Genomic DNA, 18755 nt, shown 5'->3' on the forward strand with positions numbered 1-18755 from the left:
ATTTCATAATGTCCTCCCCATGTATGTTCTCCTAGCACTTACATTTATATTTCCATCACCAAATTAGGCATTTTCAAAATCTGTTATTGTGATTTTCATGCTATTTTTATTACGATGATGATGGCTGTAATTGCTAAATATTTTTATTCTGGTCTTACACTGTTTTACCCTTTTAATAAGATGCTTTCATTGCTTTGTAGATTACTCAGTGGCCTGTATTTATTGGGCTATCTAGAAGAACAGTGAATGAAATTAAAATATACATGCAGCCAAAATGGGGATAAGTGAGAGATACCAGGCATTGCAGATAATTTGTAAAGATGAGGAAGCCAAGGTTTTGAAGCATGTCCTGACCTTTTACTGGGTTTCTGATTCCTTAGACATATGCTATTATTCATGTGTTCAAATTCAGTAATTTCTCACTCCTCTTTAAATTCACTGTAGAATTGATGTGCACCGGAAGGAAAACGCTGGGGCGGCAGAGAAAGCAATAAGCATCCATTCAACCCCAGAAGGCTGCTCTGCTGCTTGCAAGATGATCCTGGAAATCATGCAGAAGGAGGCAAAAGACACCAAGACGTAAGATGGGCCATTGTTAGTGCCAAGATTGACAGGGCATTTTAGAAAGGCTACCCAGAGTATTTTTCTAGTACTGCTGCATGAGATCCTTTCCAGTGAAAGGTCAAGGGTTGAAAGTTGAAGATTTTGTAGCCAGTTTATGTTTTGCCCCTGGCTGCTACCAGTTTTTTTCTTCCACAAGTCAGTTGGATTTCATGGCTACTGTCTAGGAGGAGGATCTTAAATGATACATTGGCTTTTCTAAGACACATGCCTGCATGTATCTTGCAGCCTTTCTTCCTAAGGAACAGTCCAGTTTTGAAACTCAGAAGAAACTATGTGAATTAAGAATAATACAGAAATTTACTTAATCATGTATGACATTTGGATAAAATGTTGCAGTGTTCAGGCTGTGGTGTAAGTATGATGTATTATTTATTGTAAATCGCCCAGAGTCCCTCTTTAGAGGGAGATGGGTGGTGACAAAATTTGAAAAATAAATAAATAAAAAAGTAATCTTTATGGCAGCCATGAAAGATAGGTAGTAGAACTGAACAGTTCTGAGGCTGAATGAGAGCATTTTGCCTAATGTTACCTGTTGAATTCATGTAAGATGAAACCGAACTGAGAACATCTTGAACTTTAGTAGCTTTTTATCAGTTGAGATGGTATTGTTATTACTGCTGTTGATGTTGCTCTTGTTAACAGAGGTTGAAAAAGACAGCGGGGAAGAGCAGTTGTAAATGGAAGGACAAGAGTATGTTGTCAGGCAGCTTTGTGAAATGGAGGACCTGCAATTCCCGTTGCTAGCTTTGCTTTGTAAGGCTCTTCCTCCAATATCTGTTCCAAAGGCAGATTCCAGCTGCGATCTGACCTTGCAACAGCTGGGAGGTCCTGTTTCTCTCAATATAATAAACTGAGGCATAAGACCAGAAGTAGCAGGCCAATACATGTCTCTTAGGAAATACTGGTAGTCCTCATTTAGTGACCACAATTGGGACTGGGAACTCGGTCATTAAGCGAAGTGGTTGCTAAGTGAAACCATGACTGTTCTTATGATATTACTTGAGTTTTCCTTTGCTTTACAGACCTGTGAAGGTTGTAAATGCAGGCATTGGTCGCAAAGTTACTTTTTCATCACTATCATAGCTGCAAACGGTTGCTGTACAAAGCGGTCATTAAATGAAGACTACCTGTAGGTCCATCTAGCCCAGTTTTATTGGCACCAACTACCTGGCCATGGTTCTCCACAGTTTCATATAATCTTTATCTCCTTATTGGAAAGGCAAGGATTTGAAGCAGGGGCTTTCTGTGTACTCTGCAAATGATCTGCCACTGAGTTTTAATTCACTTAATTCGTTTTCCATACTCAAGTGCTGATGAAGTACCTCTGAAAATCCTAGCCCACAACAACTTTGTGGGACGACTGATTGGCAAGGAGGGACGCAACCTGAAGAAAGTTGAACAGGACACAGAGACAAAGATCACCATCTCCTCGTAAGTCTTTTGGTTCTTTCCTACCCTTCTTTCCGTGGAGTTCTCAACTGTTTAAGCTCTCCTGTTCTGATGAAGAGGATACATATAAACCGTCCGTGTTTGTGTGCATATTATACAATCCTAAATATGTATCCCCAGATCCCGTTTGTCAGTTTTTTGACAAGTAGTCTTCTATTTCTGCAAAAATAAGTGGCTGACATACAGATGAGAAACTTCTGAATGGGTGCCTTGGCCCCTGAATCCATTACCAGTTGATGTGGCAGGCAAAAGGCTGAAACAGAATTGGGTAGGATTATGGGAGCAGAGAAAGCTCCTTTACCTACTCAATATTAGGGAGGAGCAAATTCTGGGATTTTGTCTCCTAGCCTGTAGCCATTATATATAAAATTTTTGCCTGATAGGTAGGGAGTTCCTGCGATTCCTGCCTTTCCCTGTAAAATAATGCCAGAGCATGCAACAGGGCTACTTACTCTTACAATGAATATTGCTAGAATTATGTGCCAAAGAAGGTTTCTGGGACACTTCCTTTTATAAACTGGTTGAATTGAATGCCGTAACAGAGTCTGTGAGGTTCTGACAGGTAAAGGTTTGTGACAGAACCACTTACTTTATTTTGATGTTCCCACTCAGCCTTCAGGACTTGACATTATACAACCCTGAAAGGACTATCACTGTGAAAGGCTCCATTGAGAACTGCTGCAGAGCAGAGCAAGAAATTATGAAGAAAGTGAGGGAGGCCTATGAGAATGATGTTGCGGCCATGAGTGTAAGTGTGTTTGTACCTACTTTGTTTCCTTCCCTAAGATTCAGATGTTCTTATCGTACCGTATATGTAGCGAGACCAGGCTGGCTATATTGAATAATTTACCATCAAAAGACCCTGACATCATTAATGTGATTTGTTCTGAGACAATCTACTTCAAAAGCTATAGTCAGGAATGGAGAATGTTGTGGGACTGAATCCAATCAGAGTAGGAGAAAATGCTGGTGAAATTATTGGGGGAAGGTGCACATAACTTGCAAAGCGTGTGAGTTCCCTCTCCTTCATTGCACAGTCACCTCACCCTGCTCTGTAGACTCCCTGGCTTCCCAGTCATAAATTCCACAGAAGACATCAAGAAGAAATACCTGTTCTGGAGTATTTTCAGACTGGAAAGGTTCACAGGCAAAAGAGGCTACAAAATAATGGGGAGAGGTATAGCAGAGAATAACAACATAGCCCTTCATGGCATGGGGCCTGGTGACTTGAGGAACCACCTCTCTCCACCTGGTATATTTGAGCAGAGTGAGTGTGCTCCAGATCCCTTCAATTAAATGCTGCCATCTTGTGGGACCAAGGAGGTGTGCCTTCTTGTTGTGGCCCCCACCCTCTGGAACAGCATCCCTCATAAGAGCTGGCTCTGTTCCCAGGCCTGAGGTTAATGTGTTTGCTATATATTGGGGAGGTGGGGGCTGTCGTATTTGTTGTTTATTCTAGTTGATTTCATCCAGGCTGCCTGTTTACCGTATATGGGTTCTAGCTGTTTTAATTGGGTTTTTTTTTTAATTTTTGTAAGCCGTCTTCTGGAGTGGGCGGCCCTAACAATTTAATAAATTAAATGAATGAAACTAATAATAAAGCATATTCAAAAATATCCAAGTAAATTCTAAAGCAATTCTGGCACATCTTGAGAATGGTGTAGAAAAATAGAAGCATCTATCTCAGGGCGAGAGCATTCAAGCATAATATAAGTGCGAGCACTTAAAGAAAAGTAAGGTGATCTTTGCCGTAAGCATTTCAGAGTTAACAGTTAAGTCCCAGTGAAAAAATCAGACATCCCATCCTCCTCCTCTTTGTCTTATTTTCTCTGTTTTTATTTTAGCTACAGTCACACTTGATACCTGGTCTCAACCTAGCTGCTGTTGGTCTCTTTCCTGCCTCTTCCAACGCTGTGCCACCTCCTCCAAGTAGTGTCTCTGGAGCAGCTCCGTACAATTCTTTTTTGGTAACGCTGAGCTCTGTTTTTGTACGAGCAACTTGTGCATGGAACTGTGCAAGTCATTCATTTAAATTACACAGAAAAAAAGAGAGTTTATCTCAGTGGAATCATGTTTGTATAACTCCTCCTAAGCTGCACGTTTCTTTGATTCCCACTAAGTTCAGTGGCGTTCAGCAAAATGCATGTAATGCATCCTTAGAACAGAGTTGAGGATCTTTTTTCTATTGAGGTTTGTGCTCAATAGAAGGAAGAACCCTTGAAATATTTTTTCAGGCCTCAGGGAACCCCTGCATATTCAGGCTCAAATGTAGGCCAGAAGTTACAAAATTATTGTATTCGTTTCATGTGTAGGCCTGTATAGATGCATTAACAGTGTTGTTAAACTAAAAATAAAGAATGAAACTTACCTCTTTAATGTGAAGTTGCCCGAATTTGAAATAATTTTTTAAATAAATTGTGATCTCCCGGGGAATTCCTAGTGACCTCTCATGGAACCCTAGGGTACTGCGGAACCCTGGTTGAGAAACCCTGTTCTATAGCCACACATCCTAATTTGTTGCTTCTTGTCTTCAGTCTTATTTCATCTCCAGCCAAATTCACATACCATTTCTCTTACCTGCACTAAATTTGCACTAAACATGTAATGATGTCATGGTACTTCAGCCATAATGTATGGTAGTAGAAACCTGTTTTTAGCCTATCAGAATGTCAATTGAGGATGTCCAGTTTCTCTGATACTGATTGGTGTCTATAAAAATACTCTCTTGGCAGCCTCCTGAGCAAGAGACTGTGCATGTTTTCATCCCTGCCCAGGCTGTAGGTGCGATCATTGGCAAGAAGGGACAGCATATCAAACAGCTCTCCAGATTTGCAAGTGCCTCAATCAAGGTGCCCATACCTCTCTGTTGTTTCAGTGCTTTAATCCCTGCTACTGAGTATTGCTGTGGAAGTTAGACATTAGTGTTTTAAATGGCACCAGTTTATGGAGGTTAATCAATGTCATCAGTAAAACAGTATAGTTCACAAATTAGGCTGTCCTGCGACTGTCCTACCAATTGAATTACAACCTATAAAGAGCACCATGGGGTTTTATGCAACCCTCCATTCACTTCATTAGGGAGCAGCTCAATGAATTAGACTTAAATCTAGGCCTTGATACAACTAAGCTTTTTGTATGGCCTTTGCAGAATGGATTTTCAGTCTTGCATGTGGTTTGTTTGGTTTTGGCTTAATGTGTTGTGTGAACCCAACCATAAGGATGTAAAAATGATGGTTTATGGCTTAGCATAAGTGATCATAATTTAATCAACACACCATATGTTAGTGTGATGTGTCAGTGCTGTCTGTTTTCATCTCTTGCAAGATCTGGTAAAGGATAATTCCCTGGAATAATACAAAATAATAATATATAATAATAATTCCTGTATCTGTCCAAGTAATTAATACTGACCCCTCAAACAAGTTTATCTCATCAAAGTATAAAGAGATGTTTGTGTGGCTGCCTGGAAACCATGGCATGGATCTGTTGTTTAAAGAGATTTAAAGAAATTTTTAATTGAAAAGTCAACCTGGTATCTTCCAGATGCTTTGGATTTCAATTCATAAGAGGTCCTGTGTTGGGTCTTGACCAAAGGCAAGGGTTGATGAGAACTCCAAAATAAGCGGAGGTCACCAGATTGCCTTTTTGCTTTAAAAGGGTTCTCTGCAAATTCCTTCTTTTCCGCCACCTTCTTTAGTACATAGCCTAGCGCCAGTCTGGTAGTGCTTCTCTGACTGCCTAGGCAAAATTCATAGTGCATTTCTTTTTCCATACCTTAACCTATTTGTAAGAAAATCTGGGAAAACCTTTTTGGAAGGACATCACCATTTTTAAAATAAATCATAACATAATGATTGCTTTCATGATTAGATCCATCTCCCTGCTCAGCTTGGATATTGTTGTGTAGACAGATTAGTACTTCATTTCACTGCCTCTTTTTGTCTTCTCTAGATTGCTCCTCCAGAGACGCCAGATTCCAAAGTGCGCATGGTGATAATCACTGGACCACCAGAAGCCCAGTTTAAGGTTTCTTTCTTCCATTTTGTCAGCCATGAATTATATTTATAGGCGCTTACACATCATTATAGAAATGGGTTTCTTTCTTTCTAAAATGTAACTCTTTAGCATTGCTCCGAGAATGAAAGCATCATAGAAAGAAATCTTAACAAAAACAAACCCATGCCCAAAGCTGTACAGGTAGTCGTCATTTAGCGACTGCCTCATTTAACAATCACAGTTATGATGGTGATGAAAAAATAACTTTGTGACCAGTCCTTGCATTTACGACCTTCGCAGGTCTGTAAAACAAAGGAAAGCTGAAGAAAGATCATAAGCACAGTTGCAGTTTCACTTAGTGATTCGCTGAACAACCGAGTTGCCAGTCCCAATTGTGATCACTAAACAAGGACTACCTGTACAGAAAACAGACCGATAGCCTGCTACTCCAGGACCCCATGCAGCCCTCAGAGCCCTTTCAAAAGTTGCTGCCAAGTGTTAATGTTTAATGTGACAGAAATGGGAAAATAATACAGTAATTTCAAGAATATTGAGTTTGTGCACAGCTGTTAACTTTGGCTGTGTTCTGCTGTCCCATTTAATTATGTTTATTATTTAAATATCACTATTATCATTACTAGAGATCCAGTTTTGTGTAGTGGTTAAGGCACCAGGCTAGAAACCAGGAGACCGTGAGTTCTAGTTCTGCCTTAAGCACAAAGCCAGCTGGGTTACCTTGGGGCAGTCACTTTCTCTCAGCCCTAGGAAGGAGGCAATGGCAAACCTCTTCTGAAAAACCTTGCCAAGAAAACTGCAGGGACTAGTCCAGGAGTCAGCAGTGACTTGAAGGCACACACATTAGCTTACAATCTAAGTTTTGACAAAGAGAGTGAACAGTAGGAAGGATGGGCTATTTTGAAATGTACTTATTTTAAGGTATAATTAATACTACTCTTCCAGGATTGGGTGAAGCTAAAAAATGTTATAATTTCAGAAGGAAATGAACTAGCTCTTTAATCACTCTTTGGTGGCTTGATTTCTTTCAGGCTCAAGGACGAATTTATGGAAAGCTGAAAGAGGAAAACTTTTTTGGGCCCAAAGAAGAAGTGAAACTTGAGACGCACATCCGAGTCCCTGCCTCAGCAGCAGGAAGAGTCATTGGCAAAGGGGGCAAAACAGTGAGTGCAGGGTTGGGCAGCAAAAATCATCTTGGGGAAAAAAGCTGCTGTGAGGTTGGTTGCTTCAGCTGTGGCCCAAGATGGGACATTAAATAATGCAGGCTTAATATGATACAATTACATACCTGTTTCCCAAATGTCTGATCACTGAAGCACAGTTAAAATTTGAGGCACGCTTCACATTTGCACCTGCGGAAAGTTCTGAGGAGATTTAAACATTAACATCAGGCTAAATTGTGATTGTGAAATTTTCTGTGATTCTTCAATTAGCTTCTGGTAAAGAGCAGTGTGTAAGTGGTCAATAAACCAAGATCTGAAATCAGGTTGGAGGGAGAATTGCCAGCCACAGTTGAGCAAACTGGTTTGTTGTTACAACTGAGTAAGCAAAATACTGTGTGAGATGTTGCTCTGCCTTCATGGGTTGCTATTTGGAATATTATTTGAAAATTCTTGGGGTAAATGAAAGAGAAATCTCACAAATTAGAGTTTGGATGCCTGAAATGTAACTCATTGTTTGAAATCTTAATTATGATCAGTATAAATCATGATTATATCTGAACTAGTTTTCAGATATAAATGAACTGTATAAAATTAGTCTTCTAGATTTATATATGCTTAAGATTCACTCCATAATTGGTGTTAAGTCATAATGTAATTTGCTGGTTTTAACTTGAGGTATTGTGATAACTTAGCCAACTGTGCCTTATTTGTTGAACCATAGTTTTTTTTTTAAACAAAGCTTATTGCAAGGTGTGGACCCAGTTTTAGAGTATATAAAAGCAAGAACTCTGAAGGGAGTGGCACATATTTAAATTTCGAAATGCTGAATAATTCTCTTTAAATTACTGAATACCTGAGTACCAGCAAGCTGGAATTTCTCATTTGTGTGTCCTAATAAAATGGGACCTGACCACAGAATATGGTATTTGCAAGGGAATTCGCTCCTTTCAATGTTAGGCGATTAGAATTTAAATGCAGTCAAATTGTTTTACTTTTTGTCCTATCTGTAGGTCAATGAACTGCAGAACCTGACAGCAGCTGAGGTAGTTGTTCCCCGGGATCAAACCCCTGATGAGAATGAGCAAGTCATTGTCAAAATCATCGGACATTTCTATGCTAGCCAGGTAGCAGCTAATACAAACCACTGTGCATTTTTAAAAATTGTGTATACTGAGATGGGCTCGGTTCATAGTTAATGCTAGGCCAGACGCAGGCAGCTTGCAGGTGGCATTCAATTTCTCAGCCCCTTTTGGCACGACACCAGAGCTCCTTGCTCCTTCAACATTACATTGCGTTTCAAAAATAAACAGTAAATAGATCTGTTAAGCCTCAGATAGGTTTAATATATCAAACTGACAGGGCAGAGAATACCAAAAAAAGGCCCCAGATCTCATCCCATGTGTCTGATGATGTCAGTGCAGCACCACCATGCTCCCTTCAGCTACTGGCTGCCCCAAAATAAGTTTAAAACAGTAGAGCCCCCAGCTGCCTCTTTGCTAAGCCATGGTTTAACATTATTTTATTTGATCTTATTTCTATAGTATCTTCTCCCTGGAGAAGCCCAATGTGGTTGAGAAAAGAGCAATAAAATAAACTTAAACAAGCCAACAATCCTTAAAAACTATAAATATACAAATGAAAACAAAATTCATTTTGAAAAAGAAAAATGGTGTAATAGGCAATATGTAACAAAGTCCAGTCATGAAGGTGTTGTTTTTTTCGAAAGCCCAGGTGAAGATGTACATCTTCAGTTATTGTTTAAAAGAAGTCTTTTTGTGGTGGGGGGGCAGCTGTACTTCCCATAAGAAAGAGTTCAATAATTGAGATGTTGCAACTGAGAAAGCCTTTTAAGTTCTTGGGTTCTAAAGAACTTTTAGAGCGTTATAGATAAATGTTGATACTTGGTATTTGTCCTGATGGCTCCCAGGCAACCTGTGAAGCATTTCAGGATCTGCATTATGCGGTCCCATTTAACCACCTGGCTTAGCTCTTGATTATTCACAGCTTCTGGACGATCTTTAAAAGCAATTTCACATAGTGTACAATGCCGTAATCCAGTTATGAGACTAATAAGACATAGATCACTGCAACTAGGCTACCCTAGCCCAAGTAGGGCTTTAGTTGGCACATCAGCAGAAATTAGGATAGGTCCTGCTTGCCACTGGGGGCCATCTGATCCCACAAACACTAACCCAATGGCATCCTCTAAACTCAACAGATTCCTTTAGGCAGTTCAACAAAGATGCAGTGATTGTTGAAGACCTTCTATGCTCTAGCTGTCTACCCATTCAGTTCATTACTCAAAGTTAATCAGTAAATCAAGGGGTGTTCTAGTCTCTTTGTAACCAGAGATGGCACTCTGGTTTCAATGTCCCTTCTCATTTCATTGTTCCACCTGAACAGGATTATGTGCAATTCCTTCTGGAACATCCTCTAAAAGATTTGAGAATCTCTCTGACTCCATTAGTTTCCAAGGGCAGACCAGCTGAATGACTTACTTGCCCTTTCAAGGGGACTTGGCCATAACCGATTCAAATCTCACAAGAAAAGTGGTTCATCCATAAGAGAGGTGGATTCTCAAAGCATCAGTGGCTGGATCCGTTCCATTCTGTCTTGTCCCCCAAATTGGATTGAGTTGTTTTTTTTTAAATCCATTCAGTCACGTCCAATTCTCAGAGGCTGCCTGGACAAGTCCTTGCAATATTCTTGGCAGGTTTTTCAGAAGTGGTTTGCCATTGCCATTGCCTCTAATCTCACTGATGTAAATGAGGTTAGTCTCCCCTTCTTCAACTTGATTTGGCATTGAGTAACAGCATCTCACAATTGCCGCAACAATGAATGCAAACATTGGAACAGTCAGGCATATGGCGCAAGACCAAACAGCATTTCGTTCCGTTATGCATAGGGTCGCCATGAGTCGTAAACGACTCGACGGCAACTAACACCGACAAACAGCATCTCAAGGCAAGAGAGAAAGCCAGCACAGCAACCTTCAAAGATTTGGTGATGGGGTAGTGAGGCAGAGCAAGAAACAGCCATCCACTATTTCCTATCTATACTCTTCTAATAGCCTGCTCCCTGGCCCACCCCATCTCACCCCATGCCTCCCCATAACCTTATGCATAAGGTTATGCATATTCATATCTTTAGGTTACAGAATGGAAAACCAGTAACAGTTTATGCCAAGCAAAAATATTAATACAGCTATACAATAACCATCTCCCCTCCTCTTTAGTTTGGCAGTCAGGAGGTACTCTTTTTTTTTAAGATAGACAGATAAATAGATATTATTAAAGATTTTTAAAAAGGAAGATAAATACTAATACAAACTAATATAAAGTAAGAAAAAGAAAGGAATCAAAGAGAGAGCTAGAAGTGCAAGAAAGGAAAAGAAAAAGAAAAATAGAAAAGAAAGGAAATGAAAGGAAAGGAAAGGAAAAAAGATACAAAGAAGTAGCTTCCAATCTTCTTTACAGCAGTTATAAGTACAAAATAAATTTATCTCTTATTCTATGGTTACAACATAACTCTTCTTTCTATAGTCTATCCTGCCTAATCATCAAAACCATAAATCGTAAGTTCATTTTTTTCTGTTTTATGAAAAAAGTCCATAAGGGATTTCCAGTCAGCAGTAAGCGTAGATACTGTCTTTTCTCTGATCAGAGAAGTCAATTTAGCCATCTCAGCAAGTTCCATCATCTTCACCAACCATTCCTACATTGTGGATAGTACCGAATCTTTCCATCTTTGTGCATACAATAATCTCGCTGCAGTTATCATGTACAAAAACAAAGTTCCATGACTTTTTTCCAACCATTTGTCCCTCAATTCCAAAAGAAAAACCTCTGGTCTCAATTGTATATTAATCTTTAAAATCCCCTGAATCAGTGTAAGTATTTGAATCCAGAATTTTCTAGTTTTTCTACACAACCACCAAACACAATAAAATGTCCCTTCTTCTTGTTCACGTTTCCAACATAAATTTGAAGTGCCTTTATACATTCTAGACAATTTCTCTGGTGACATATACCAATGGTACATCATTTTATAAAAGTTCTCTTTCAAATTATAACAGTGTAAATTTCAATCCTTTCAGCCACATACTTTCCCATTGTTCCATCTGTATATTATAACCAAAATTTTAGCCCACTTTATCATACATTCTTTCACTTGTTCTTCTGTTTCAAATTTCAATACAAGTTTATGCATTTTAGCAATTGCATGTTCAGCATTGGTATACAATTCTATTTCAAACTCAGTCTTAGAATGTCCAAAACCATAAATTCTTTTGTCTACTTTAAGTCTTTCTAATAACTGTAAATAAGAGAACCGTTGACAACTGTAGGAGGTACTCACTTTCATGTTCCCCCTCCCCTATGATACTGTCTCCCACTAAGGCCTTTGGGGGAGGTTGCCAGTGTTTTTCATTCCTAGTAAGTCCCCACCCCAACTACCTTTCGTTTTTCTTTCAGGAAATAGGAATCTTAAATTCTATTAGTTACTTAACAGGTGTTAGCTTCCCTGATATTCCCGTACAGTTTGCCCAGAGTAACTGACCTCCACCAGTAGATGGCGTCTTGTAACTCCACAAATAGCTGACACCACTGGGTGCTAAAGAGTAAATTGCAGCCAGCTAATATTTGGGTGGCCAGGGGCCAGGTCTGTGAGGGTCAGTTCTGTTCTCCTTAAGCACTCTCTTCCACCACATGGAATGGAAATGATTTAGAACAGTGTTTTTCAAACTTGGCAACTTTGAGATGTGTGGAATTCAACTCCCATGCTGGCTGGAGAATTCTGAGAGTTGAAGTCCACATACCTTAAAGTTGCCAAGTTTGAAAAACACTGATTTAGAAGCATCTGGTTTATAATTGCTTTTGATTATGAAAAGCAATTATGAAGAACAAGGAGGAACTTGTAATTAACTGAATTCTTAGTTTATTGACACAGTGTCAAATCATGTTTTCTGATCTTGGTTTGGCTCAACAAGCCACCCATCTGCAACCTAGTATCTTCCTCTAGAATTGTTGAAATGTAATTGCCATAATTCCTAGAGTCAGGAGCAGAGGTGTGATTTGTCTTACCTGTCTTTATCTTCCTCCCCCTCCCCACCAACACTCTCTTTTTTACCAGATGGCTCAACGCAAAATACGTGATATCCTTGCTCAGGTGAAACAACAGCATCAAAAGGGACAGAACAGCCAGACACAAGCACGAAGGAAATAGGAAGTTACTTTACCTGGGTGTGTGAGAGGAGAGAGAGAGAGAGATGGACAGATGGATGAACCACGATGACAATGGATGAAACAAAGCCAAGCAGAAAGAATGATGAGCTGTTTCAGAACCCTAAGAGTGGCTGGGATTCAGTTTACCGTAGGCAGGTCTTAGTAATTTTTTGGAGATGGGTGTCTTACTGTATCATGAGCCAAAAACAGTTTGAATGGCTCCCTAGGCATACTGTTCATGCAAGAGTGTATGCATACACTTGTCTGTACCCGTACAGATGTGCACTCTCACACAGAGATACTCTCACACAGTGTCTCTCTTTTTTGGGGGGTGGGGGAAGGGGACACTTGGTTCAGCTAATAAAAGAAAGTTCCTAATCAAACTTCTCCACCGACAGAAATTGGCTATGTATGAGCATGAGTTTGGCTAAGGAAGCAAGAATGCTCACACATGGAAATATGTCATGCTTTACCAGAAAATTAAAACAACAACAACATAATGCTTCCTCCCACCCCCCCAAATAGTTTTAGGATTTATTTGGGCAGCCCTCTCCCTAACATGAATTATTGTTTGCACTTGGCAAGAGAAGGGCAGAGAATGGAACCAGATTCTTTACAACAGCCTCCCCAAACTGATATTTTCCAGATAACTGGCTTCTGTTTGATACTATGTTCTGATGATTACGAAAGTCAGATGTCAGACATATCCTTTTTCCATAGTCCTATTTCCAGTGGAGCTGTCCATTGTTCTAACCTAGGTTCCCCCTCTGGACAAAACACTTGGGCTGCATTGCCACTGTGGGAGAATGAGCTCAAGAATTTGATTGGGTGATTTTCATGTTCCATCCAGTGTTTGGGAGAAAAGACTGGAGCCTGAAGGCTGACTCTGGACCTGCATGTCCTCACTGGACCATCTCTGCTTTAGAGAAAGGTCATTCAATTATACATTTAGAATATAGTATCTCCCTTGATACACGTATAACCCTGAGAGGCTTCCTGTCACTTTAAGAATGTTTTGAAAGTCTAGAATTCATTCTGCATATCAATAAGATATAGTTTTTCCCGCTTCCTTGGAAATTATCAACACACGGGGAAAGATTATATTCTTTAAATTGGCTGTTGTGTTCCAATTGTCCTAAAAATGTATAGAGACGGGGAGAGAAAATAAGGAAACAATTTTGTCTTTTTGGTACTCTCTCCTAGAACTGTGCACTGGCTCAATTCAGATATTTATATCAATCATGGATTGTGGGTCTCCACAGTTTAGAACTCAAGCCATGATTTGATCTTCCAAATATGTAGGTAATTCATGGGTTGGATTCATACAACATGCTAAGCTAGGCTAAAACACTGTGACTCAATGTATTCTGTAAACTCATCCAAATTGTGATTAATCAATAATTTAAGAATTTTGTGCAAAGCAAGCATGAAATTTGGCTCATTCAATAAATCATTCTTAAATTACCAGTGGGTTCTTGTGTTGTCCAAACACAACCTAATTTAAAGCTGTTTATCTGCTTTCCATAGTTAGTACTTTCTTTTCTATGATGCCATGGTTTCAAACTGGCTTTTATTAACTGAGAAATCACCTCAAATTGTCCTTGCAAATTGATTTCAAGCCTGGGTTTCTGATTTTGAATACTTGGCAAATAACAAAGCATGATTTGTCAGTGCAGACATCACATTAAACCATAATTAAGCTTTCTTAGCATGCAGTTCTATAACCTCTTCCTGGAAAGTTAATTTTATTTAACGGAGGAACTTCTTGGTTAACAAGTGTAAGGTTTTATTATAAATATAAGTTTGTATGATATCTGAATTGAGCCAGGTTTATCCTTAATTAAGAAAATAAATAGCACATCAGTCTGTCTGTCTCTCTTCCTGTCCCTCTCCCCTTCCCCCATCCCTTCTAAATATTTTAATTTGTTAAGCCAGAGAAAGTATTGAAATAATTAGAAAATCAATCAGTGGGGAATATGCTTTAATCCACCTAAGATGGAAATTCTTAATGAACAATTCTGGTGGAATTAGTTGGTCAACAGAAGACAAAAATTGTGGCAAGTGACCATAGAATTTTAATTCTCATTAACTGTTAAGTCACCAGATTCAAATTATTTCCAATGCAATTTTTTCAAAATATAAATTGAACCCAGAGAAACACCTTCCCATGGTGGAAATTTCTCATAATCCAGTTAAAAAATGTTTGGTTTTGATTTTGGTTTTATATGATTGAGAATTTCCCAATCTAATCTCTTCCCTCATTTCATTTTTTTAAAATTCAAATCAAATTTTATTCATGAAGCACAGGCTACACAAGAGTTTTACTGGTTTTTTTAAACTGTTTTTAACTTAATGGGTAAAGTGGTTTTTACTTTTAAGTTTTGTAGAAAAATGGCTTAGTGTCCAGTACCCTCTCTCCTAATCTTGTATGTACACGTTTTGACATGGCAGTCTAACCACAGCAAAACCCCTATTCCAAACAGACACATACGCACATCCTACCCCTATTTCACCAGAAGTCAACATATCAGGGTTTCTGCTTCTGCCTGTGGTTGGCACACTGACTATTTTCAGATGAAGTTACACACTTAAATTCTGTTAAAATAAATATGACTTGGCATATATAATAGATTTTGGAAGACGTGCAGTTTTCCCCAATCTTTTGTTCTCCAGATGCATTCAATTTGAGCTCCAATACTTCGTAACAAGGTATTTTGTTGGTTGGGGAATTCTGAGGGTCGAAGCCAAACAGATTTGGAAGGCACAAGACTGGGGAAAGCTGCTATGAATTTCAAAGTCAGTGCTATGAAGCAATGGATTGTGGACTGCAGTGTAAAGGTTTGTGGTGTAAATAACATAGATTGCCTTCAGCTCAGCTGTTCCCCAATGCTAAAGCAATCTGCCCTTGCCTTCTACTGAACAGAAACTGCAGTTGCTTCTGTCTGATCTCTAGCATATGACCTGTAGCTACGATGTTTGGGAAAGCTTGTGGCCATCTCATGACAACTGCTGAAAGGCAGCTGTCGATAAGGTGGCAAAACAGGCCTGCCATTCCTGGAGGATTTCACCCTCAAAAGTATTGACCACATAGCTGTCACTTTGAAAAAGCCTTATTCTCTTCCTGATTGCCAGTTTCCAAGGCTGCCTCTGTCCATGTAGTAATTGCTTTTTGTTTTTGTTTTCTGTTCGTTTTTTCAAAATCAGTGGAGGGTAAAAATGCAGTATGTGCACAACTGTTTTGGGTGCATAATGTGTACCTGGCTTTTAAAACACACTTCTGGGGAAGTGGGGAACAATACATTAGTTACAAAAATGAAGATATACCTCAAGGCCACTTGCTGTATAGATTTCATGATCAAAGGACCTTAGGACTTAGGACCCCAGGTCATCTTTTTTCCCAGAATGGTCAGGGCTCCTGTCCATTTCAGAAGCTTCTCATATCGCAGTGTTACACTGCTGGGGAAAATTGGAGGCAGAGGACATCGCTTGCTAAACCTCCTCAGAGTTTGAATAGCATCAGAAAATGTCCCTTTTAATATGTCATCCTACCTTTATAGGAACCTCAGTGCTTTGTCATACCAAAAAAGAGAAGAAGTAGTGCCTGTCTGGATCCAGAGAATAACAAAAGGCTCACAGGTTGGTGCACTGACGGACTGTGGCCCATTTACGAACAGTGCCTTTAATGCAGGCACTGTTGGAGCTGTTTCTGGGTGACCTCTTCTGCTCTAGGGAGCAGACTTCCCCATACTTGAATGAGTGAAGATACACAGAACATCTTCTCTGAATTGTAGCAAATGATTACTTTGTTGATCTTAACAATGAGATTAAAGTGGGTGACATATGCATTTAACAGCACAATCTTACACCTTGGGCATTGAATTCCAAGTATGTACTGGATTGCACTGGAAAGGACTAAATCCCTAGGTTAAAATTATTGCCAGTTTACCTCTGTAGAAGACAAGCCAATGTGTCAGATAATCCCCAGGAAAAGAACTAATTAACTCTAGTAGGAACCAAAAGAAATAGCAAGTATGTATAAAGCAATCCCTGTTTCTTTTTGGGGTTGGAGGAAGGAAAAAAATGGGCATGAAAATGAAATCAAAAGTGATTTTTTTTTTTTTGAAAAAAAAAATAGGTGTGATGAAAATAATAGTTAACAACCCCCTGATTTTGAAATACCTATGCTTTTTTCTGCCACAAAAATATTGATTTGTCTTTAGGAGGCGATACCAAATATAGACATCAGAAGAATGTAATATGGTTACTGATCCCAGTCACTCTTATGCAAAGTTTAAAAAGAAAGAAAATGTGTAAAATATATACAATGGGTTTTTTAGAAATTGTGGAGAGCAGGAACTGCTCACCTGGCAGCCTGAGCCTAGAACGAAGTTTTGTCTCTGCATCAACTTAGGCATCTACCTGGTTAATTGAACTGTTCCTCTTAGGATAAGTTATTTTCACCCACAGAGCCTTGAATCCTTACATCCAGCACTAAGATACAATCAATTTGAATCAGTCCACACAATGAAAAATCTTCTCTTGCGTCCTTATCTACCTCAAGGTAGTTTGATAGGTGGACATGGAAAGTCCAGAGCGGTCATTATATACTCTGGACAAGCAACAAATTGTATAGCTTTGCCACATTGATGGAAAAACCAAGTTGATGGTTTTAATATCATTCAAAGGCTGCAAAAGCCCTATTGTTTTGAATATGGGCATTCTGTTTTACATGGATTTCTGGGTCTTAGGCTCTCTTGAAAATTCTATTGAAACGACATTTAGCAGAGATTCAAGGCATGGAAGTTGTGAACATTAATTCATTTGATTGCAGGTGTATTGACATAGAATGCAATCATGTTTGCATTCTAATTTTGCAATTTCTTTAAAACGGAAATAAGTAACAATATGGGACAAATTATCCCTCCTTGCCTTGATATATTTATATCTTAGCGGAGACAAGACATTTGTTCTAAGTTGACTCATTGATCGTCCAGGTTTAACCAAGGTCTTTGAGACTGGGCTGTTTGTGACAACTGGCAAATCCAGTTCCAGTGTCATTCCATGTGCCTGTTGCTCGAATGACATCTTCGAATTTAAGCTGAATTGGCTGCATGGATCTTGCTGTTTACACTGAAGCAGCTGCTTTCCTTTTTTGAAACCTTGCAAGAACAGGCATGTACAGAAATGTCAGGCATTGCTTTGTGTTTTAAGGGAAAGGAGAAAAAAAATAAGAAAAAGAGAAATGAGAGAAAAATGGGGGGAAAAGCTACCTCAAGGTATGAAGTTACCTCAACAATTGTTTTGTTTTTTGGGCTTGCTGATATTTTATATAAAAGCTGATAGTCTTGAATATTTTATTTTTTTAATGAAAAGAGAAGTTACGTTTCCTAATTTCTAATGAGCCAGAAGTTATTATGCAGGTCGGAAATGTTACAAGCTCTCTATGGAGAACTGCAGAGACTTCAGATATAGCGGAAAAGACAGCAGATTTCTCCCACTCTCAAATTTGCAGCTTAATTTTACTTAATCTAAAATTCAAATTATAAATTCTGTCCCCTCAAGAATGTGGCAAAGTTAAAACCTGTATATTTCAATTTCACTGTCCAGGTTGTTAGCATTTTTGTGAGAAGCAGCAGCAATCTAAAAGAAAAAGTAATACTGCCATCTTGAGGGTATAAATTGGCTAATTCTACCTAAATATGCTTAATTTGAAAAGTAGGGTGAGTTTCTTTGATTAACATAGATGATATCATTCTGTGGCGGTTGGAATGCAGACCTGTTGATTTTCTCTTTGGCTAATTATTTGGTTTATTAAAGCTGGGGTTTCTTTTGCATATTTTCATCACTTAGTGTTGCTCAAGTGCTGTTTGCACAGAAAATGGCATTATGAGAACAAAAAGCAGACAAATCTCATGAAAGTAGTTGGTCCATTGCATCTCCACAGCAGAAAGATACTAATATCTCAAATATCATTGGACTAAAGTACATTTCTACAAGGAAATTTGTGATAGGATCACTAGAAACATATATGGGACAGGATTCTTTGCATAAACTCACCTTCACTGTGTTGAAACTAAATGAAGTGTGCTCAGGACTGGAAGGCTGCAGATGAGATTTTTTAATGAAAAGTTACAAAAATATTCTGACTACTTGGTCGAGATACATTCTTGTGTTTGCATTTACTTGACCGTCTTTTCCGCTATGTCACTGTGAAATACCCTACGAAGATTACCTCAGTTTTACTGAGGAAAAGCAGACCATTATTTTTTTTTAGAAAAAGAAAAGA

The 18755-nt window shown here is 38.9% G+C and overlaps 1 protein-coding gene across 2 annotated transcripts in view; it reads left to right on the forward strand.

Moving 5' to 3' along the window:
* The window catches only part of IGF2BP1 (insulin like growth factor 2 mRNA binding protein 1), a 62125-nt gene extending 49655 nt beyond the window's left edge, over nt 1-12470 (forward strand). Inside the window, exons 7-15 of one of the 2 annotated variants that reach the window (XM_063302007.1) lie at nt 445-579; nt 1933-2055; nt 2686-2821; nt 3918-4040; nt 4806-4922; nt 6025-6099; nt 7116-7247; nt 8258-8371; nt 12378-12470. In XM_063302007.1, the coding sequence (XP_063158077.1) occupies nt 445-579; nt 1933-2055; nt 2686-2821; nt 3918-4040; nt 4806-4922; nt 6025-6099; nt 7116-7247; nt 8258-8371; nt 12378-12470 (1048 nt within the window). The remainder of the gene's footprint in view (nt 1-444; nt 580-1932; nt 2056-2685; nt 2822-3917; nt 4041-4805; nt 4923-6024; nt 6100-7115; nt 7248-8257; nt 8372-12377) is intronic. The other variant, XM_063302008.1, reaches the window with a different exon arrangement.
* Nucleotides 12471-18755: the final 6285 nt, after the last annotated feature.

Source organism: Candoia aspera, chromosome 4, assembly GCF_035149785.1.
Source record: "Candoia aspera isolate rCanAsp1 chromosome 4, rCanAsp1.hap2, whole genome shotgun sequence".
Lineage (NCBI taxonomy): Eukaryota > Metazoa > Chordata > Lepidosauria > Squamata > Boidae > Candoia > Candoia aspera.